Source organism: Dunckerocampus dactyliophorus, chromosome 11, assembly GCF_027744805.1.
Source record: "Dunckerocampus dactyliophorus isolate RoL2022-P2 chromosome 11, RoL_Ddac_1.1, whole genome shotgun sequence".
In the NCBI taxonomy this organism is placed as follows: domain Eukaryota; kingdom Metazoa; phylum Chordata; class Actinopteri; order Syngnathiformes; family Syngnathidae; genus Dunckerocampus; species Dunckerocampus dactyliophorus.
In genome coordinates, this window is record NC_072829.1 from 2284841 (window position 1) to 2303680 (window position 18840).

General features: G+C 41.9%; 1 protein-coding gene, 1 long non-coding RNA gene and 1 other non-coding gene across 4 annotated transcripts; 1 reads left to right on the forward strand and 2 right to left on the reverse strand.

Annotated features, from left to right (window-relative positions):
- Positions 1 to 1777: 1777 nt before the first annotated feature.
- On the reverse strand, positions 1778 to 1849 carry trnaa-ugc (transfer RNA alanine (anticodon UGC)). Its single transcript has one exon. It is a non-coding gene; the product is annotated as a tRNA-Ala (tRNA).
- Positions 1850 to 2915: 1066 nt separating this feature from the next.
- LOC129189609 (uncharacterized) lies at positions 2916 to 17200 on the forward strand. The gene is made up of 3 exons (XR_008572826.1): positions 2916 to 2988; positions 4292 to 4378; positions 14989 to 17200. It is a non-coding gene; the product is annotated as an uncharacterized LOC129189609 (long non-coding RNA).
- slc26a2 (solute carrier family 26 member 2) lies at positions 4110 to 18291 on the reverse strand. Of its 2 annotated transcripts, XR_008572819.1 has the most exons (6): positions 18196 to 18291; positions 16268 to 16890; positions 15875 to 16165; positions 15175 to 15623; positions 8394 to 13574; positions 4110 to 7911 (listed from the first exon to the last, which is right to left on the reverse strand). XR_008572819.1 is itself a non-coding variant. In XM_054791454.1 (5 exons), the coding sequence occupies exons 2-5, from the start codon at positions 16877 to 16879 to the stop codon at positions 12782 to 12784; spliced, it is 2145 nt and encodes a 714-aa protein (XP_054647429.1). In that variant the 5' UTR covers positions 16880 to 16890; positions 18196 to 18291; the 3' UTR covers positions 4110 to 12781. The 2 variants fall into 2 exon arrangements, 1 of the variants encoding a protein (XP_054647429.1); XM_054791454.1 differs by having other exon boundaries at positions 4110 to 13574.
- Positions 18292 to 18840: the final 549 nt, after the last annotated feature.

Sequence of the window (18840 nt, forward strand, 5' to 3'; positions counted from 1 at the left end):
GAGGATCTTTGACTAGTGTTTTTGCAGGAGGTCTGTCATATAAAGGATCTTTGCCTACTTTTATTGCAGCAGGTGTGTAGAGTGTTGGATGAACATAGAGTGGTGGAGGTGTTGATGTATGTGAGTGTTTGTAAAACTCTAGCACATCACACTGAGAGATGTTCCGAACATTTTGACTTGCTTAATCCTTCATCTTCGACGAGTGGAAGGCGAGTAATGGACGTTTCCGCCAGCATCCGTCCTGCCAGGACCAATAACGGTGCGCCAGTGTGACGTTGATGACAAACGGCGCCTTGATGGCGTTTGGGGTAATTGTCATGTCGCAGTCTTGACAGATGGCCGCCTCGTGGTCACGCTGACTTGACAAGAAATCCAAGGATGACATGTTGGACTGTTCTGATGGACGCTAGCAAGAGCGCGTTGGACAGCGCGTGCGTGTGTGACGTGTCATGTGATTATTTCCAGACAAGCTTGCAGTCAGTGAAGGTGTCCTCGTTCTTCTCCAACATGTTCTCATCTCTCGGCTGAGGAAACTTTTCATTCCCTTTCTTCTCTCACCGTACCGCAGCAATACATCACCAGCGTACGTGTCCTCCTGCACGTTTGGGATTTATGTCCCTGCGGCGTTCCAACGACGTCATAACATCACGTTTCACTCTCCTGCCTAGAAACTTGAAGACGGGGACGACAAGACAGGAGGACAGTGTTGATGATGCGGTTGCCGTGGTGACACAGCCCTGGATACACACCGCAACATCACTTCTCCTTTCCAAAGTCATCATGACGTCATGCAACATCAGTGCAAAACTTGGGAGCCACTACCGCTTTGCAGGAGATTTATATGACGAGCAGAGTGCTCCTGTCATATACACGATCTTTGACGCGTGTCTTTTGTGGGTCTTTACAAACAGCAGAGTGCTCCTATCATGTAGAAGATCTTTGACTGTTTTTACAGTAAGTTTGTCATATAGAGGATCTTTGACTGGCGTTTTTGCAGTACGTCTGTCATATAGAGGATCTTTGACTACCATGATTACAGTAGGTCCTTAAAAACAGCAGAGCTCACCTTTCAGATACAGAGGCTCTTTGACTAGCGCTTTTGCAGTGGGTCTGTCACATAGAGGATCTTTGACTAGCTTTTTTGCAGTGGGTATGTAATATAGAGGATCTTTGACAAGCATTTTTGCAGTATGTCTGTAAGATAGAGGATCTTTGACTAGCGCCTTTGCAGTACATCCGTAAGAACAGCAGAGCGGGGATCTCTTTGACTAACCTTTTTCCAGTCGGTATATCATATAGAGAATCTTTGTCTAGCCTTTTTGCAGTAGGCCTGTCATGCAGAGGATCTTTGACTAGTGTTTTTGCAGTTTGTCGTTGAAAACAGCAAAGCGCTCCTGTCGTATAGAGGATCTTTGACTAGCAGTAGGTCTCTGAGGTCGATCACATAGAGGATCTTTGATTGGCAAGTTGGCCTTGGCTAGTGTCTTTGAAGTCGGCCCTTAAAAACAGCAGGGCAAGAGTAGCATTTTTGCAGTCGGTCTGTCACGTAGAGGATCTTTAACAAGCGTTTTTGCAGTAGGTCCTTCAAAACAGCAGAACACCTGTCACATAAAGGATCTTTGACAAGTGTTTTTGCCTTAGGTGTCATAGATCCTTAAAAAGAGCACTTTGGTCTCAAATAGAGGATCTATTATTAACTTAAGTTTACTGATTATGCTTTACTTTCATAAACTGATGTCTTGCTGTGAAAGTTGAACCTGTGATCACTTAATGGCCGTGGAGATGCTGGAACTTGAACCCAGGACCTCGTACATGCAAAGCACACGCTCTACCACTGAGCTACATCCCCATGTCCACGCTTGCCGTTAATCAAATTTATTTTTCATTCGTAAAAAGAGACTGAGCCGCTAATAATTAATGAATTGAGGTGCATGCATTCCTTCCCATGCCGTAATGTTTTAGTGTGTTGATGTACTGCTGGCGCCGAAAGGGAGCTCTGGGAGTAAGTGGCATTGACATTGACAGCAGATGGCTTCCCTCATCATCCACTGCACATAAACAAGTGGATTGTGCTCGCTGTCAGCCACAAGCACACAAATAAATGCACACTGCTTGTTGCTCCGCGCAGGAGTGCATGGTGGTGATCAAGTGCAAAGTGAATCAGCCTCTTGACAACATGAATGGAAGCTGCCGTCGCTTCTCGTCCCCTTCGCGCACGTTTGTTGCCGCTGTTCTTTGCACAAGCACATAATGTACATACTGCTGTCAGTGTTGTTATTGTGGCTGGCACATTCGATGTACACTACATTCACAGAAGTATTGGAACAACTTCCATCTAAAGGAAGTGAAAAGTGATTAGAATGCGGAATCGGTACACATTTTCACTACTCGACTGTCCTCCATGAATGTATTATTTAATTTAATTTAAGTGTTAAATACTGAAAACACCATTTATTGTCACAAGGACTGATTTGATGTTCTCTTACAAGACAATGCTGCCCTCTGTTGGTGGACATAACATTAATTAGTCATGTTTTAACTAACTTCAACATTTATCAGTTGTACGACAATTTTCAACCTCAATCGGTCGATATTATTCGTTTATTATGTTTATTGTGAGGCTTTTCCTTGAACCAAAGGCAGGGAAACATTTTCACTGGGGGACTGTGTTCACGTCTAAGTCGTCCGACTCACTTCGCTGTGCTTCGTTGGTTTATTGGGAGAGCGGGCTTTTTAAAACTTGTAAAAACTGTCAAAGTTAAAGCAACCTCTTAATGTGTGTAATTAGAAAAGTTAATGTGCCAATGTTTCCGCCTCAAGTGGTTTATTGTGAGGATTTAACGCTGAAACAAGACGGAAGCCAACTGTGGAAACATTTCTAAGGGGGAACTTTTACAGAGGTGCACTGTGCTCACGTCTCAGAGGTCTGATTCACTCGGTTGCGTTTCATTGGTTGATTGGAAGAACGAGCTTTTCGAACCTCTCAGTGTGAGTAAATATTATTTTTTTCATTATAAACGTTATTCTTACCAGGAAATGTCGATTAAGTTATTTACTTTACAAAGAATGCAATCAGTATAATGTGTCAGTGATGACAGGGTTTTTCCTGAGGCCTGAAATACAAAGCAAATATGTCTTTTTTTGTTATCCGGCTGAACCAAGCCAACAAACATGAAAGATGTGGGGTAAGTAATACTACAAAGCTGGATAACAGCGTGATTTGTGCGTCCAACTGTGTGTACGTTTCATGAAATCACTGAAACAAACAAAAAATAGATACTGTACAATACATGACTAGTTTATTTGAATGGTGTAGGTGGCAATTACTTGTTTTATTCTTTCAGTTTCAGTTCATAATCTAAACCTTCGTCTTCTGGAAAATAAAACAAACTAACAGTATCACTCGGACACTGTGAACAGCCAGTGGCAACACAATGTTTGACATCACTACTATTTTGATGAAAAATAAACCAAACAAAGTCAACCAGCTATGTCTAGAACCTTTGTTTACACTGCTTTCGCTGAGGGGTCGACTGCGCTGATGCCACTTGGGAAATGCCCCTTTTCTGCGGCTGGAGTTCGTCATGGCTCCCGCCATGAACAATAAATGTTATTTTTGGCTTTCATAGAAGGAACAATGTAGAACGTAATTACAAACAATATAGAACACATTTAAGCAAAGTTGATCAATCATGTCAGTGGCCCTTTAATCTCTTATCTGTCGAGCATCAGCTAACTTCTTGTTTCTGTTTTGCTTACTACATAGATGTTTAGGATTAGTTGACTGGCGTTTTTTGTTTTTTTTATTCAGAAAGTGATGAAAATGTCCTGGTTTGGAAATGGTTGTTTTTCATGACTTTGACCGGCACTAGCGAAGTCTGCTGCATGGGACGTCATCCCTGAGAGAAGTAGTTTTGCCAGAGAGCAAAGGTATAACATACGCAAGGAGTTAATCCTCTGATGCTACAATTGGGGACGTCAAATGGTTCAAATTCCCATGTTCTTGTGACCTTAGAAGGCACATTTTTCCCCAAAATACTGGTTACATTCCAAAACTCAAGCATTTGACCTCAGGTTCTTGTGTCGTTCTTCCTTTGGAATGTGTGTCGTCTTTGAGTAAACTTGGAGTATAAGTTAAGTATCTCATTGCCAAGGTATGCCAAACAAATGTGTACACACCTCTACCGGTTGAGTATATATCTTTTTTTTTTTAAATGAATGCCGGCTGCTGGGTGCTGCTGCACAGTTTTACCAGCATAATAGAATGCTTTACTTGTTTGACTTTCTCCAGATATCAGCCAAGGTAAGCAGGAAGAACCTGTGCAGCAACTTTACCTAACTCCTGCTGTGATGTCCACTCTACGGCGGAGTACTCATAGTAAGTACAACACTCTCACTTGGAGTGGGACTACCCTGATGAAACATCTTTGCACCCCCCCTCTAATTGCTCTCAACCAGGGCTGTCCAAACATTGTTCCAGCGAGCGGCACAAAGTGAAAAATGAAAGGATGCAACTTTGCCACTTGGAGATATGTTAAGAAGTTATATATAGTTCAAGAAAAAAACTTTCTTCTTAAATAATCTTTGTAAATTTTATTTTCATCATATTACCACAATATTATCGACATTATAACTTTTTTCCCAACATTATTTTACAAAAATTAAAATTTTTAGTTTGGTTTGTTACTCAAATTATGGATTAAAAAAAATAACATATTTTCTTTAATAGTTCAACACTAATGTGACTATTTTTCCTCATAATATTATGAGTTTATTCTTGGAAAATTCTCTGGATATTTTGACAGCTGTTGTTTTCCATTCCTGCTGTTGTTTTTGTCCTCAACTATTTCATCTTTCTTCCTGTAAATGTTCTTTTCTTTGTTCCCATAATATTTAGACTTTGTTCTCGTCACATTATAATTTAAACGTAATTTCCCCAAAATGACAACTTTATCCATTGTTTTGTTTGTCTCTCATATTACGACTTTAAAAAAGAACGTCTTTTTTCTTTAATATTTCGTCTCTACGATACTAAAATGACATAATTTTTCAAGTTCATTCTTGTAAAATTGTGACTTTTTCTCATTAGAATACCCATTTTTTCTTTTATTTTTGCACTTTATTCTTGTAAAATTACAGCGTTTTTTTTTCCCCATTTCTGCTGTTGATTTGTTTTCTCCACCTGTTTCACCTTTCTTGTTAATTTTCTTCATGTTGTGACTTTATTCCCATATTTTGACTTTATTCTGGAAACGTTATCATTTTCACGCAACCTGATTTTCCAAAAATTTCAACTTTATTCAGTGTTTTTGGTAATATTATGACTTATACAAAAAATCATGTTTTTTTCTTTAGTATTTCAACTCTACGCAACGAAAATGACACTGCTTTTTTCTCCTAATATTACGAGTTTATTCTTGGAAAATTCGGACTATTTTTCTCCTTCAGACTATGACTTTGTCTTCCTAATGTTTTGACTTTATTCTTGTAAAATTGCAGCTGTTTTTTTTTCCATTTCTGCTGTTGATTTGTTTTTCTCAACTGTCTCATCTTTCTTCTTGTTAATTTGCTTCTCGTTATTATGACTTTATTCCCATATTTTGACTTTATTCTGGTAACGTTATCATTTTCATGCAACTTTATTCATTGTTTTGTTTTTCGTAATTTTACAACTTATAAAAAAATCATGTTTTTTTTTTCTTTCATATTTCAACTCTACGCAACTAAAATGACACCGTTTATTCTTGGAAAATTCTGCCTTTTTTTTCTCCTTTTGTATTACGTACTATTCTCCTAAATTTACAGCAGTTTTTTCCATTTCTGCTGCTGTTTTTTTTCCCAGCTATTTTGACATTCTGGCTTGATTATTATTATTTATTATACGTGCATACACATTAAAATGGAATACGTCACATATTACAGTTCACAATTCCACATGCCCAAAAAGGAGTAGGAAGAAGCAAGGCTTATTTAATCCAACCCCCCCGTCCGTTTCAATTGCTAATACATTTGTTCACTTCCTGTGTTCAACATACACCCTTTACCAACTCTGAACGCCACAAGAGAATGATCAGGCATTATACTGATGTATTACAATAGGAGTTGAGCTTGTAAGTCAATGTACAGTGTTCGCTCGGTTTTCGCAGGTGATAGGTTCCCAAAACAGCCCGCAATAAGTGAAATCCGCAAAGTACCCAACTTTATTTTTTAACAATGATTATATATGTTTTAAGGCTGTGAAAGCCCTCACCATACACTTGATACACTTTTCTCAGACAGGCATTAACATTTTCTCACATTTCTCTCTTGTTCAAACACCCTCAAAGTTCAAATTTTGTTGGAATTTGAATGATCGACCTACGAGGTTGGACACAAGGAATGATTCAGTGACTTGCGTGTGTTTCACTCATCTGACCGTGCCTGTTCGTCCCGGAGCGTTGGGCTCCAGCGTTTTTGTATCCTTGTTAAAACATATCGCTGCTGTCGTCGTATTTTGCTCATCCTGCGTTCAGTACAGAATTTAATGAAAGAATAAATGTGGAATAGTAGTATGGGCTGCTGCGCTTTGCTGCAGGCCCATAATATATCTCTGCATTAATATTGAATGAATTTTAGGGTTAGGGTTGGGACAAAGACTTCTTGCTTTTTGAGCTCTTGTTCACTTCTTTGAGCAGGGCGGAGCTGGCTTCATACTTCAACACACAAAATGAACAGAAGCTGCATGTACACACACACACACACACACACACGCACCTGACGCAGTGCAAACATTCCAATGAAGCGTGTGCTCTGTGCATTCACACTCGTGCCTGAACGCACACATCATAAGTTAATAAGTACACATTAGTAAACATCACCACAAAAAGGAACTAGAGCACGAAGTAACGCACACGTCATGGTGTGTTTTATTAAGGCATTTGGTTGCTATGACATTAAAGCTCAGTCTCTCTGCAAAGCACATTCAAGAGAAGAAGCCGTGGGCTGTGTGTCGCTTGGTGCACTTGCACGCTTACAACTTACACTTAGTATTTTGAGTGCATAAGTGCGTTCACACTAAGAAGTATGGCAAATGCAATGCACTATCCGATAGTACACCAGGAGTGTCCCAAGTGCGGCATGGGGGCCATTTGCGGCCCGCGGCACATTGTAAAAATGTAATTTGACAAGAAAACGCACAAAAAATTATGAAAATGGCAAAAAAAAAAACCCAGCAGTAATTTTACGAAAATAAAGTCAAAATATTAGGACAAAAAAAGGTGTAGTCCAACGAGAAAAAGTCGTAACTTTATGAGAATAACATTGTAATATTATGAGAAAAAATAATGTCATTTTAGTAGAATACAATTTAAATATTGAAGAAAAATGTATTTTTTTTTGGAAGTTGTAATAATGTGAAAAAAAACACAATTACAAAATTAGACTGCAGAAAAAGTTACGAGAATAAAGACAAAATATGAAGGGAATAAAGTCATAATTGTGTGTCAAGAAAATTTACAAGAGAAAAATTTAATTAGTTGGGAAATGTAAAAAAATACAACAGCAGAAATGGAAAAACAGCTGCAATTTTCCATGTATAAAGTCAAAATATATAGAGCAAAAAAATTGTATTGTAACGAGAATTTTTTTTTACAAGAATAAACTCACGGTATTGTGAGGAAAAGTCATTTTAGTAGCATAGAGTGGAAATGCTGAAGAAAAAACATTTATGGTTCAAATATATTTTTTACAAACAAACAAAATATTTTTTCCTGCAAATTAAGCTGGGGGAAAAAAGTCATAATATTCTGGGAATAAAGTCAAAACATGATGGAGAAAAAGTCACAAAAGGGGGAAAAAAAAACCCCACAACAGCAAAAAAGCGAAAATAAAAAAGGAAAGAGCGAAGCTGATATTAATAATAGTTTTTTTCACCTATGTGACAAAGCTGAGATGCAGTTTTGTCTTGACATATATTTAAATTCTTAGCATATCTACTAGAGCAGTGACCAGTGTAGAATACTACATACCATCGCCACGTCTTTGAATGCATCTTCTCAATGCATTAGTTTTACTTCGTTGAGCCCATTTTTATGCTGGAAAATTCTTCATTTGGGCAAAAAAGGGCAAACTTTGCTTATATATGCATATTTTTTGACTAATACGTACTTTGTATTCAACCAGGAAACAGCATAATATTAATTTACAGTCATCCCTCGTTTATAGCGGTTAACCGGTTTATGACTTTCTAAATACGCTTTTTAACATTATTAGAGCCCTGTAGACATGAAATTAGACCCCTATAGTCACCTTTACAGTCCTATTATTTATTCTTTACAACACATTGCAGCTCTTATGCTGCATGGCATCAAGACAGCCACTAGCTAGAGAGCTAACCAGTTTTTAGTTTTTTTCACCTTTGTGACAAAGCTGAGATGCAGTTTTGTCTTGACATATATTTAAATTCTTAGCATATCTACTAGAGCAGGGCGATATGGACCAAAACACAGATCCCGATATATTTATGCTGAATGTCGATATACGATATATACCCCGATATTTTTTCCACAAAGTGAGTTAAGATAAAGTCAAAGTCAACTATGTGTGCAAAGTTGTTTCATTAAAATTGAAAAAACCTGAAAGAAAAATAGCTGCTAAAATCAAATAGTGCACTCTCTTTTTGAAATAAATATAGAAAAAGTCAAATATAATCTTCTTCCTTCCTCAGCTACTGTCATACCAAAAGCACAACATATGAAGTACAGTGCCTCGTTTAAGAGGAATTTTGTAAATGTCAGCATCTTTTTAGAAAGCAGAACCTCGTAGGAGAGACAAAAGCGAGTAAAAACACCTTAATTATGTTTAGAACTACAAATAAACTTTTTAGTTTAATTTAAAATTGGCCATTACGGCATCAAAATAAAACAATGTTAATATTTTACCTTGGCTAGCGCCCAGACTCACCTCCAGCCTCCACCTTTTATCTTGTAGTTGGGACTACTTGTTTATTTGTCACACGTCGTTCCTCCATCACGCGTTCTGACACACTGACTGGTTAGTGACCGAGTCCCAATGAGGGACAAGTCATTTCATGAAGATTAAGAAACATTTACATTTTAGATCCCGGTGCGGATGCGTGGATCTCCACTATGCAGTGTGCAGCGGTAGCTGACGGCTGCACGGACGGCTTGTGACTGCTTCAGGGGCGGGGTGGACGTCTCAGGAGCAACACAATACGTACGACGCCAGAAAAAGTAGCTAGATTTGTCGCTAGTCGCTTTTGAGAAAATATGTCGCAAAGAGGGTTTGGTATGTCACCAGATTTAGCGATAGATTCGGCAAGTTGGCAACACGGGAACATGTCGCTTCTTTCGTGCTTTCGGGGGCTTCTGCTCCTCCCCTCCACTATCCTCCTTTATGCACACCCAGCATATATACCCAGCCCTCACATCTACATGTTGTTATATGTGAAGCTACATGTAAATATCAAAGTGGCAATGTTGCATCCTTTCATTTTTCACTATGTGGCCCATACTGGAAAAACCCCTAGTATACACTTAAGTATACTTATTGAAGGAAGTATTCCATTTGAGACACAGCCCAACTGCGTGACCAACATTTGCCCCAATGTGCAAAAACCCGCAATAACCCCCAACGACCCCTTGGACTCGACTGGAAAATCAATAGGGTTCTTGCCCTGTCCAGGTAGAGGACGGCACGCACAGCTTTTTACCTTTGAAACATCCAGCATCACGTATGGCTTCAAAATATCAAAAACAACAGGGTTCTTGCTCTGACATACACTGCAGAAACGGCTATACTTGAAAGAAACCCAAATTATATTAAAACGAGACAACTTTTCTCATTTCAAGCAAAAAAATCTGCCAAAGGGGTAAGCAGAATTTGCTTGGCTAGAATTCGTATATCTAAAACATTTTTCTAGTGACTTTTAAGAATGTAATGAGTGGTAAAATAAGCAAGTTGTTCTTAATCATATAGCTAGATTTACCTAAAATGTTCTTATTACAAGGTAAGAAGTAAGCCAAATTTAGCTACAATTAGCTTTTATGAGGCTAGATTGAAGCAAAATGTTTTTACAAATTGTAGATGTAGGCGTATTATTCTTAGATTTTCCTATAGGCAAACAAGCATTCATAGGTATGGACAATATTTGAAGTCTCCAATTACCCTATCATGCATATATTTAAACCCCGGTTGCCTGATTGTGGGGCCAACATGCTATCTCTTCTTGTCGGCATGTTGGTTACTTCTTCACCGCTCTGAGCTTTTCTACAAACCTGAAGCAAATTATATGGACGGAACTTTTTTATTTCAAAAGAAAAAAAGTGTGATTGTATCTCAAATTCACTTAATTTATTGTCATAATCACTATCAGAATTCTTTTTTGGCATGATTAGCATGTAAATTAGCTAGTTTTTACATTTATAAACTACACAAAAAGTTTGATATTTTCTTGAATCAAGTTTAATCATTTACACAGATTTTATGACTAGATTTAATATAATAAATCTTGGTACGCTCTATAAAGTTTGCTGTGCAGCCTTCACATTGGACAGAAATCAGCAAATCTTTCAGAAATGGTTGCTTAAAATGTTTTTTTTTACTTTCTTGAAATGTAGTTTTTGCAGTGTAGGCCAGTAATTTTAGTGACAGGTGGTGAGGAGCATGTGCTAAAGACACTTTCACCTCAGCCATCTTGACGGACATGAATAAAATCTGCAGTAGGCGTGTTGCATAGACGAAGCACACACAGAATCCCAGCATGTTGGAGGACAGTGAGGTAGTTTCACACACTCCTAGAACCATGTCATGAAATAAACAGCTACTTTTCATGATATTTCCACGATTAATGACTGACATGGAAGCTTCCTGTTGGACATTCTCCCCATAAAGTCAACATTGACATTCAATAAAACCAACAGATTGGCGGATGCTTTAAAAAAAAAAAAAAGAACCTCTGCTTTTACTGGACGTGTGACCTTTGTGTGCTTCCTTCTGTGTTTGCCGAGGGCGATGCACCGATGCGGTTTCAGCTCGGCAAACACAGCAAAGGAGCGTTACAAATCCTCTGCTTCTAAGCACGTAACAGCATTTTTTTTTTTGGAACTACTGCATGAAACGTGATAACATATTGAAGTAAACAAAACACTAACCCCAGTAACACGCCTGTCACAAAACCTGCAATCTCGCTTTCTTCCAGTAGGTGGCAGCAGCCCTTGGAATACTACCACCGTAACATGTCCTAATGTCAGTAACTACCCAATACGCTACACGGAGTCATAATCGGTAAATCAGTAAGGACGATTCAAACACAGTGCAATCCAGTCTTTGGCTAACGACTGTGCCAAGGAGCTTGAAAAGCACCTCTTCCATTGTTTGGGAACGCTTGGCCTTCCCGATGAAATACAGTAATCCCTCGTTTATGGCGGTTAACTGGTTCCAGACTCGAGCGTGATAAGTGAATTCCTTATTTTTAAATGGCATATTTTCGTAGTTCGAGCCTAGAAAATCAGTGTAAGACCTTCCAAAATAATTTTTTTAACATTAGAGCCCTCTAGACACGAAATAACACCCCTATAGTCACTTTTACACTCCTGTTACCCACTATAGTAGACATACAAAAATAAGAGAAAATAAGATAAATAGGAATCGTGCTGTTGCTGAGAATGTGGACAGGAAGTGACGTCGGGGTGTTCATCGTTGACTTTTAGCTTGTCGTGTGTCACAGCTGCAACAGTAGCCTGTGCCTGTCGCGAGATCATGCAAACCTGCAATAAAAGCCTATTGCTCCGCCCATCAAGTGTGTCCCACTCATCACAGTAACATTTACTGACACCTAGTGACCAGTGTAGAATACTACATACCATCGCCACGTCTTTGAATGCATCTTCTCAATGCATTAGTTTTACTTCGTTGAGCCCATTTTTATGCTGGAAAATTCTTCATTTGGGCAAAAAAGGGCAAACTTTGCTTATATATGCATATTTTTTGACTAATACGTACTTTGTATTCAACCAGGAAACAGCATAATATTAATTTACAGTCATCCCTTGTTTATAGCGGTTAACCGGTTTATGACTTTCTAAATACGCTTTTTAACATTATTAGAGCCCTGTAGACATGAAATTAGACCCCTATAGTCACCTTTACAGTCCTATTATTTATTCTTTACAACACATTGCAGCTCTTATGCTGCATGGCATCGAGACAGCCACTAGCTAGAGAGCTAACCAGTTAGCCTCAAATTGATTTCTTCTAACCTTAAGAAGCCAAAAATGTACTACTTCCACTTTTCACTCTGTGATGTGGGACATGCCGTGGCTGACTTCACGCAGTGTTAAGGTAATGTCATGTAAGCTAATATCTCAATGTTTTGTGTCATTACTGCCGCCTAGTGAGCAAAATAATACAAGTACATATCACTTGTATTTCCATATGTTTGGACTAATAATAGAACATAGTCTTCAGTCTACCACCTAACATCTATCATTCATTCATTCATTCATTCATTTCTGGAAAACCACGACATTGCAAGGGATGACTGTATTTTTGAACAAACGTGCTGGAGTGAAGCCGCGAAATTCAAAGCGCAAAGTGGCGAGGGATTACTGTATTACTAATGTCAAATGTAACTTTTCATCAAAAGTATTTTTTACTTTGGCCAAGAAATATTTTTGATTGTCTTAAAATAAGTGTTAAACATGGTGACGAGTTCACCAAGGAGGCACTTTCAGTAACTTTTTTTTTTTTTTTACACTGCATGTAAACGTATGGTCAGTGAATCTCAGCATCCACCATCGTAGACGCCATTGGGCTTGGACGTGTGCTCAACGTGATGGACGGCGTCGGCGATGGTGAAGAATATCAATCCGTCGTCCCCGCCCTGTTTTTCCGGGATGTACCCCCCTCGTTGAAGAGCATCCAGGACGGCGGTGTTGCACTGAGCCAGGACCACCGTGACCCCTAGCTCGCCGTAATCTTTGCGGACTTCTTTCAGGGCGTTGACGCCGGTGGTGTCGAGGAACAAGACGGCGCTGCAGTCTAGCACTAAGCCGCGTAAAATGCTTTGCGATTTCTTGTCCAGCATCAAAGTTATGTTGGCAGCGGCTTCGCCGTCTTCTTTGCGTGACGCTTCCTTCGTGGAGTTCTGGACTCCTTCCTTCTCACACTTGACACGGCGGGTCTTCTCCTTCACGGGGTCGAGCCCCGTGCGGCGGTACAAAGATTTCTTGAACAAAGTCTGGTTGGCGTAGTAGATGGGGGCGGGGTATCTAATGACGGCCACTCCCGGGTGAGTGTGGAGGCCGTGGTACGAGGCCAGGACCTCGTAGTGGTCCCGGCTGGGGGTCCGGCCCAGCTCCAGCACCTGCGCCTGCTGGGTTCGGCCCAAGACGCTAAAGGCGGACACGAGAACCCCCACCAGGAGACCCAGCTCCGTGTTGACCAGCGCTGAAGTCGCCATGGTGATGAGCCAGATGGAGGCGTCCACGCGGTTGGCGCGCCACATGCGCGGGACTTCGGCAAACTTTCGTAGAGCGCCACGGAGGTTGACCACAATGATGACGGCTAGCACACATCTAAAGAAGAAGAAAGTAGAGGAAAACATTCAAATGAGAGGTTTATGAATGAATGTTATGTAGCTATACCTAATTCAAGCTGCTGTATGTCACCTAGAGGGCGCTAACTTTCAACCGTACTGCTAGCATGAATGGAAATTGTTCATCGCCTTTCTGAGACCACTTTGGTGTGTGTGGAAGCACTACAGACATGTACGTGAATACCAACCAGCTGTGAGTGACCAGTCATCTTGTTTGGTTTGCCGATCCGCTGTATTTTAAAGATCGGATAACATCGGGCCGATTCGGTTGCCGCATAACATTCGTAACTCTGGGCCACACTCCAAAGCGGTAGGTGCGCCTCAAAGCCGGTTGCCACTCAACTCCCGCCACCCGCAAGAAGAAGAAAAGGCAACACCGTCGTACAGACATGTCCGCGGTGTATCGTGGTGAAGTTAGTTTCACGTTTCACGTTGGACATTGGCTATTCGGCTCCGTAGCTACAGCTGTAGTTCCCCCTCACTGTGCCTGGACTTCTGTGTCATTTTGCAGGGCGCTTGCATGGGAAGTGCTGCTCTAACCGCTGGTTGTTTATAGTAGGGACTGTCAATAAATGACCATTGCATTGAAGAGTTATATATTCTAACTCACACAACAAATTGATCTATAATCATGTCAAATGATTAGTTCTAGCCTAAAAGTATTTTGCATGCCTATTTTTTCCAATATTGGATGGACTTTTATTGGATCTTTTATTGGATTAGGGACCTGACTCACAGAGGTTTGTTACAAAAACCAAACAATATTGTTGGTCATGCCATGTAACAAAAAAGTAAATTCAGAAATACTTGGTTTGCATTATTTTTAATGCTTTGAAGAGCTATTTTCATAACCATATTCAATTCCACAAATTCATGTTTGGAATAAAAGCTTATTATAAAAAAAAAAAAAAATCGGATTGGCAAGACTATAAAAAAAATCGGATTGGATCGGAAGCCAAAAAATGTGGATCGGGACGTCCCTAGAGCGAGTGACACAGCTACACGACTGTCGCAAAATGTCTTTTTTTCAGGTTTTTGTGGCGCCTTTCCCCTCATTGGGGGTCCCAGCAAGACCCCAAAATGGCAGAAACGGCACTTTTCCTTTCAAGTCGCTAACTCAGCCGTTTCTTCAGGTTCGGACCTGTCTCAAAATCAAATTTTTTTCTGGGAGGTCCGGAAGCTGGGGGAACCTCCCACACCCTCACTGGGGGTCCTGGTGGAACCCAAAAATGGCAGAAGAAAAAAAAAATCACTTTTCCAAGGGATCGATTTCCGACCCTTTTTTTTTTTTTAGGCCCGGACCTGTTGCGAAATTGTATATATTTCGGGGCCCATAATGAGGCTCCCATAAAATGCCACTTTTCCAAGTGATCAATATTCTGCCGTTTTTTTAGGTAGGGACTTTCCGTGCTGCATCTATGGCACTTCTCTTCTCCAGGAGCCAGGAGGTTGGGGGGAAGCCTCCCACATTCTCATCAGGGGTCCTAATTATGGCGGCAAAACTGCACTTTTCTGGAATTCTGTAATTGTAATCTCATGTCTTGGATGTAGAAGAACAGGAGTCCAATAAAGTGACTCACTTCTGGAGGGAAAAGAAGAGCGGTGCGATGACCAGCAGCACCAGCAGCAGGACCACGGCGCTGACCAGCCCCGACACCTGCGTCTGGCAACCCGTGGACTCCTTGACCAGCGTTTTGGTCAGGGCGGCGCTGGTGGTGAAGCAGCGGAAGAACGACGGCAGGATGTTGCAGAAGCCGATGGCGTACATCTCCTGGTTGGCATCCACTCGGTAGCCGTGCTTCTTGGCGAACATCTCGGACAGCGACACCGTGATGGCGAATCCCACCAGCGCGACGGAGAAGGCGTCCACCGCCACGTTGGGGATGAGGGACCATGAGGGGAGCTGCGGCGGGAGGAAGCCCGTGGGGATCTCCCCGGCCACGTCGGAACCGTAGTCGGTGTTGAAGTGGCCAAAATGAGACGCCAGCGTCGCGATGATGACAACAAAGAGCTCGAAGGGAATTGGAGCCTGGGAAACACAAAAGAAACAGTAAGTTAAGATCTTTACTGTTTGTGTGTTGGGTACTTGTACTTCCCGGTTGATGGAAAAAGACGCTCACAATGGATGGGCTGTGCCATCATATTCATACCAAACGGTTAAAAGTCACCATAACCCCCAAAATGTATTCCTCAGCCTTCTAGCAGTTGCTTCCAGATCCAAATGTTCCCGGTTTGAGATCAGTTGTGGAGTGACAAACCTGTACAAGGACTTGTTTTTACCTTCAACTTGGCCTTGAAGCGGTAGTTGAGCTCCTTGGCGGGTACCAGCACGAGTAGACACACCAGGCTGGTCAGCAGGTCACACAGGTTGGTCTGGCCCAGGCTGGCAAGCACACTGAACCAGGTCTTGAACAGCGTGAACCAGCCCTGCGCCCTGCGGATCTTCAGTCCTAGGAGGTACTTGACCTGCGAGGTGAGGATGGTCAGGGAGGCTCCGGTGGCAAAGCCGCTCAGGAGGGAGTCGGAGAGGTAGACAGATACGAAGCCCACCTGGAAAATACCCATCAGCACCTGAGAGAGAGAGAGAGAGAGAGAGAGAGAATAAGAGGTAAACAGGAAGTGATGGTTGACAAAGATGTAAAGTGGACTCAGCAGGTGTAGAAGCGCTCGTACCTGATAGACACCTGCGGTGAACGTGACCGTCGCCCCCACAGCTATTGCGTAGCAGCTCTTGTCACACTCCACCACCGCGCTGTTGTTCCCTTGGGCTGCCAGGAGGGCGGCGCTGTTGTTACTGCTCAGGCCCTCGCTGAGGTATCCCGCCACTGCCAGCTCCCTGTCCACCACCTGACCCACAAGCAGGCAAAGCACCCCAAAAATGCCCACGGAGATGTGTCTGGAGGTGCCTAGCAGGGTGTAGATGATGGAGGAGAAGAAGGACGTGTAGAGCCCGTAGATGGGGTCCTGACCAGCCAATAGGGAGTAGGCGATGGACTGGGGGACCAATAAGATTCCCACAATGAGTCCAGACATGACGTCGCCCAGGATCCAGTCTCTCAGCTGGTACTGTGGCAGCCATTTTAAGATGGGAACAAAGCCCAGGATCTTGGCCTTGACCTTCTGCGGAGAGCACGAGCAGTGCTTCTTCAGTCGGCGTGACACCACGGTCTGACAGCTTTGAGGCGCTCCTTTCTCCACTCTTTCCAGGACGAGCGGCTGGTGCTGCCCGCCCTCGGCGTTGCTCTCTGGTGCTGTGGTGCAGCAGTCATCTCTATGAGGCATCATCCAGCTCGTCTCTGCGGTCCACAAAGGTGGTTAACTACTCTTTACACGTGTGTCTGTTAAGAATACAACTTATAACATTCCCTGTACACTTAATAAGCGTTTTATGATACCCACAGTTTGACCCTGGAACAGATGGTTTCTATTTACATGATTTCCTGTGGGATTGTAAATATGTTTACCCTATATAAGACTTACCTAGATAAGAATGCTGTGTAGCTATTTTAACTCACATACTACACAGGTAATGAACACAACTACCGAGGACTTCTGTTTTCAATGTAAATTAATCATCAAAGTAAATAAACAAATGTGTAATAATATCATGAGACAGTTATACACTAATATATCTTCACTGTTACAGGCGGCGAGGGCAACCAGAACTGCGATGTGAAAACGGCTTTGACGCCCATGAACAACACCTTTGCGTAGTTTGTTACAGAGTTACACTGACAACTTGTGGCCTGGCATGCACACTGCTACAACGTGCACGGCGCACAGAAAGGATGGCTTCACAAAATGCACACTGCATAATAAAATCGTGTCTGAAACCTGCCCCGACCTGGTTAGCGCTTGAAGCAACTTGGCACCCAACTGGCTGCTTGTGCAAACTGTACTCGAAGCTTGTAGCGTGAAAGAAAGCCTTGCTTTCATCGGCCGCAGACCCTGAACGGCAGCATGGGGTTTCAAGTCATCATATTACAGGTCAGGTCAGTGGGGGGTGTGGACTTCTTACTGAAGTTTATTCATTCATTCATCTGCTGCTCAAGCATGGGGAATGATAGTCAGGAAAAATAGAATTAGCTTTCAAAAAGATGTTTAATGTGAAAACTTGCTGTGCCTTCTGACATGTTACACAAATACAGCACGTGTTAAATATGTAAAAAGACTGTAATGTAAGAAAAAGCATACAAGTTAGCGATTCTTTTCAGAAAGACATCCGCTGAGAAGCATATGTCACGTGGAGAGTTCTTCCTTTTTATGTAATTTTAAACAAAACCGATTGAATGAAAAAGACACTAACATTCATTACAGGTTTGTTACGTGTGTAGTAATGTTAATGAGATTACTCTTCCGGGCTATATTTAACAGTAAATGCCGTGAAGCGGAGATTCAAAAAAGAACTTTATGTGTACATTGACAGATGAAGTCAGGACGCCGACGTCACAACGAGCCAGCTAACAGCATGAATGAGCGCCTTTGTCAACAACAAGTAGTCAACGTGTCAAACTCTTCAACGTGGAAGCGAACCTTGATTGTCACCGATTGGAACAAAAGTCGGGTTTCTTTTTTCAGTAATTTAGCTTGAAGTCACTGACCTGAGCTCGACTCGTTGGCGACTGCTCACACACGGAGAGAGAACTTACTTTCATTCTGCCTCAACTTCTCGGTACGCGAGCTCACTGCGTGATGACGTAATAGGCGGTGTCACATGAGATGAGTCAAAGATGGACGGCTTGAGGCGAACTGTCACTCTGAGGAAAATACCACTGCCTCGGAACACAAACGTCATCTTGATTCCTTTTACTGGCTCGAGTGTTTATGTGTCTCTCGGTAAAGTGAATTGGGTACTTGTGTCACTCGAGTCACCCGTCACAGAGCGCAGGCGCGAAAACTCGCACAAGCGGAACAAGTTGTGACTCGGGTACTTGATTCACTCGACTCACTTGTCACAGAGCATATGCACGGAAACCTGCGTGAATCAGGTCCTCAATTCATGCTAATCACCCATCACACCCACCCATAAAGTTCCGTCGCCTCCCCCGACTTGTCCCACATTTAATCACTCCCTGACATGTTGCCAGATTTCCTCTTTTAATTTATTTAATTTAGTAAGTGAACGAGTTGGCAGAGACGAGTACGCGTGACCCCCGATTCAGTGTAACATTCGCGAGTGATGAACGACTCTTTCAATACTAGCACACAATCTATGTACTAATGCTCATCTGTCGCTGACACTATTA

Excerpts from the sequence above, each read along its gene's own strand:
- slc26a2 (XM_054791454.1), bottom strand. The coding sequence starts at position 16,879 with ATGATGCCTCATAGAGATGACTGCTGCACCACAGCACCAGAGAGCAAC. Across the intron at positions 16,166-16,267 it reads TCACCGCAGGTGTCTATCAG|GTGCTGATGGGTATTTTCCA; the intron begins GTACGAGCGCTT and ends TCTCTCTCTCAG. Across the intron at positions 15,624-15,874 it reads GCTTCAAGGCCAAGTTGAAG|GCTCCAATTCCCTTCGAGCT; the intron begins GTAAAAACAAGT and ends TGTGTTTCCCAG.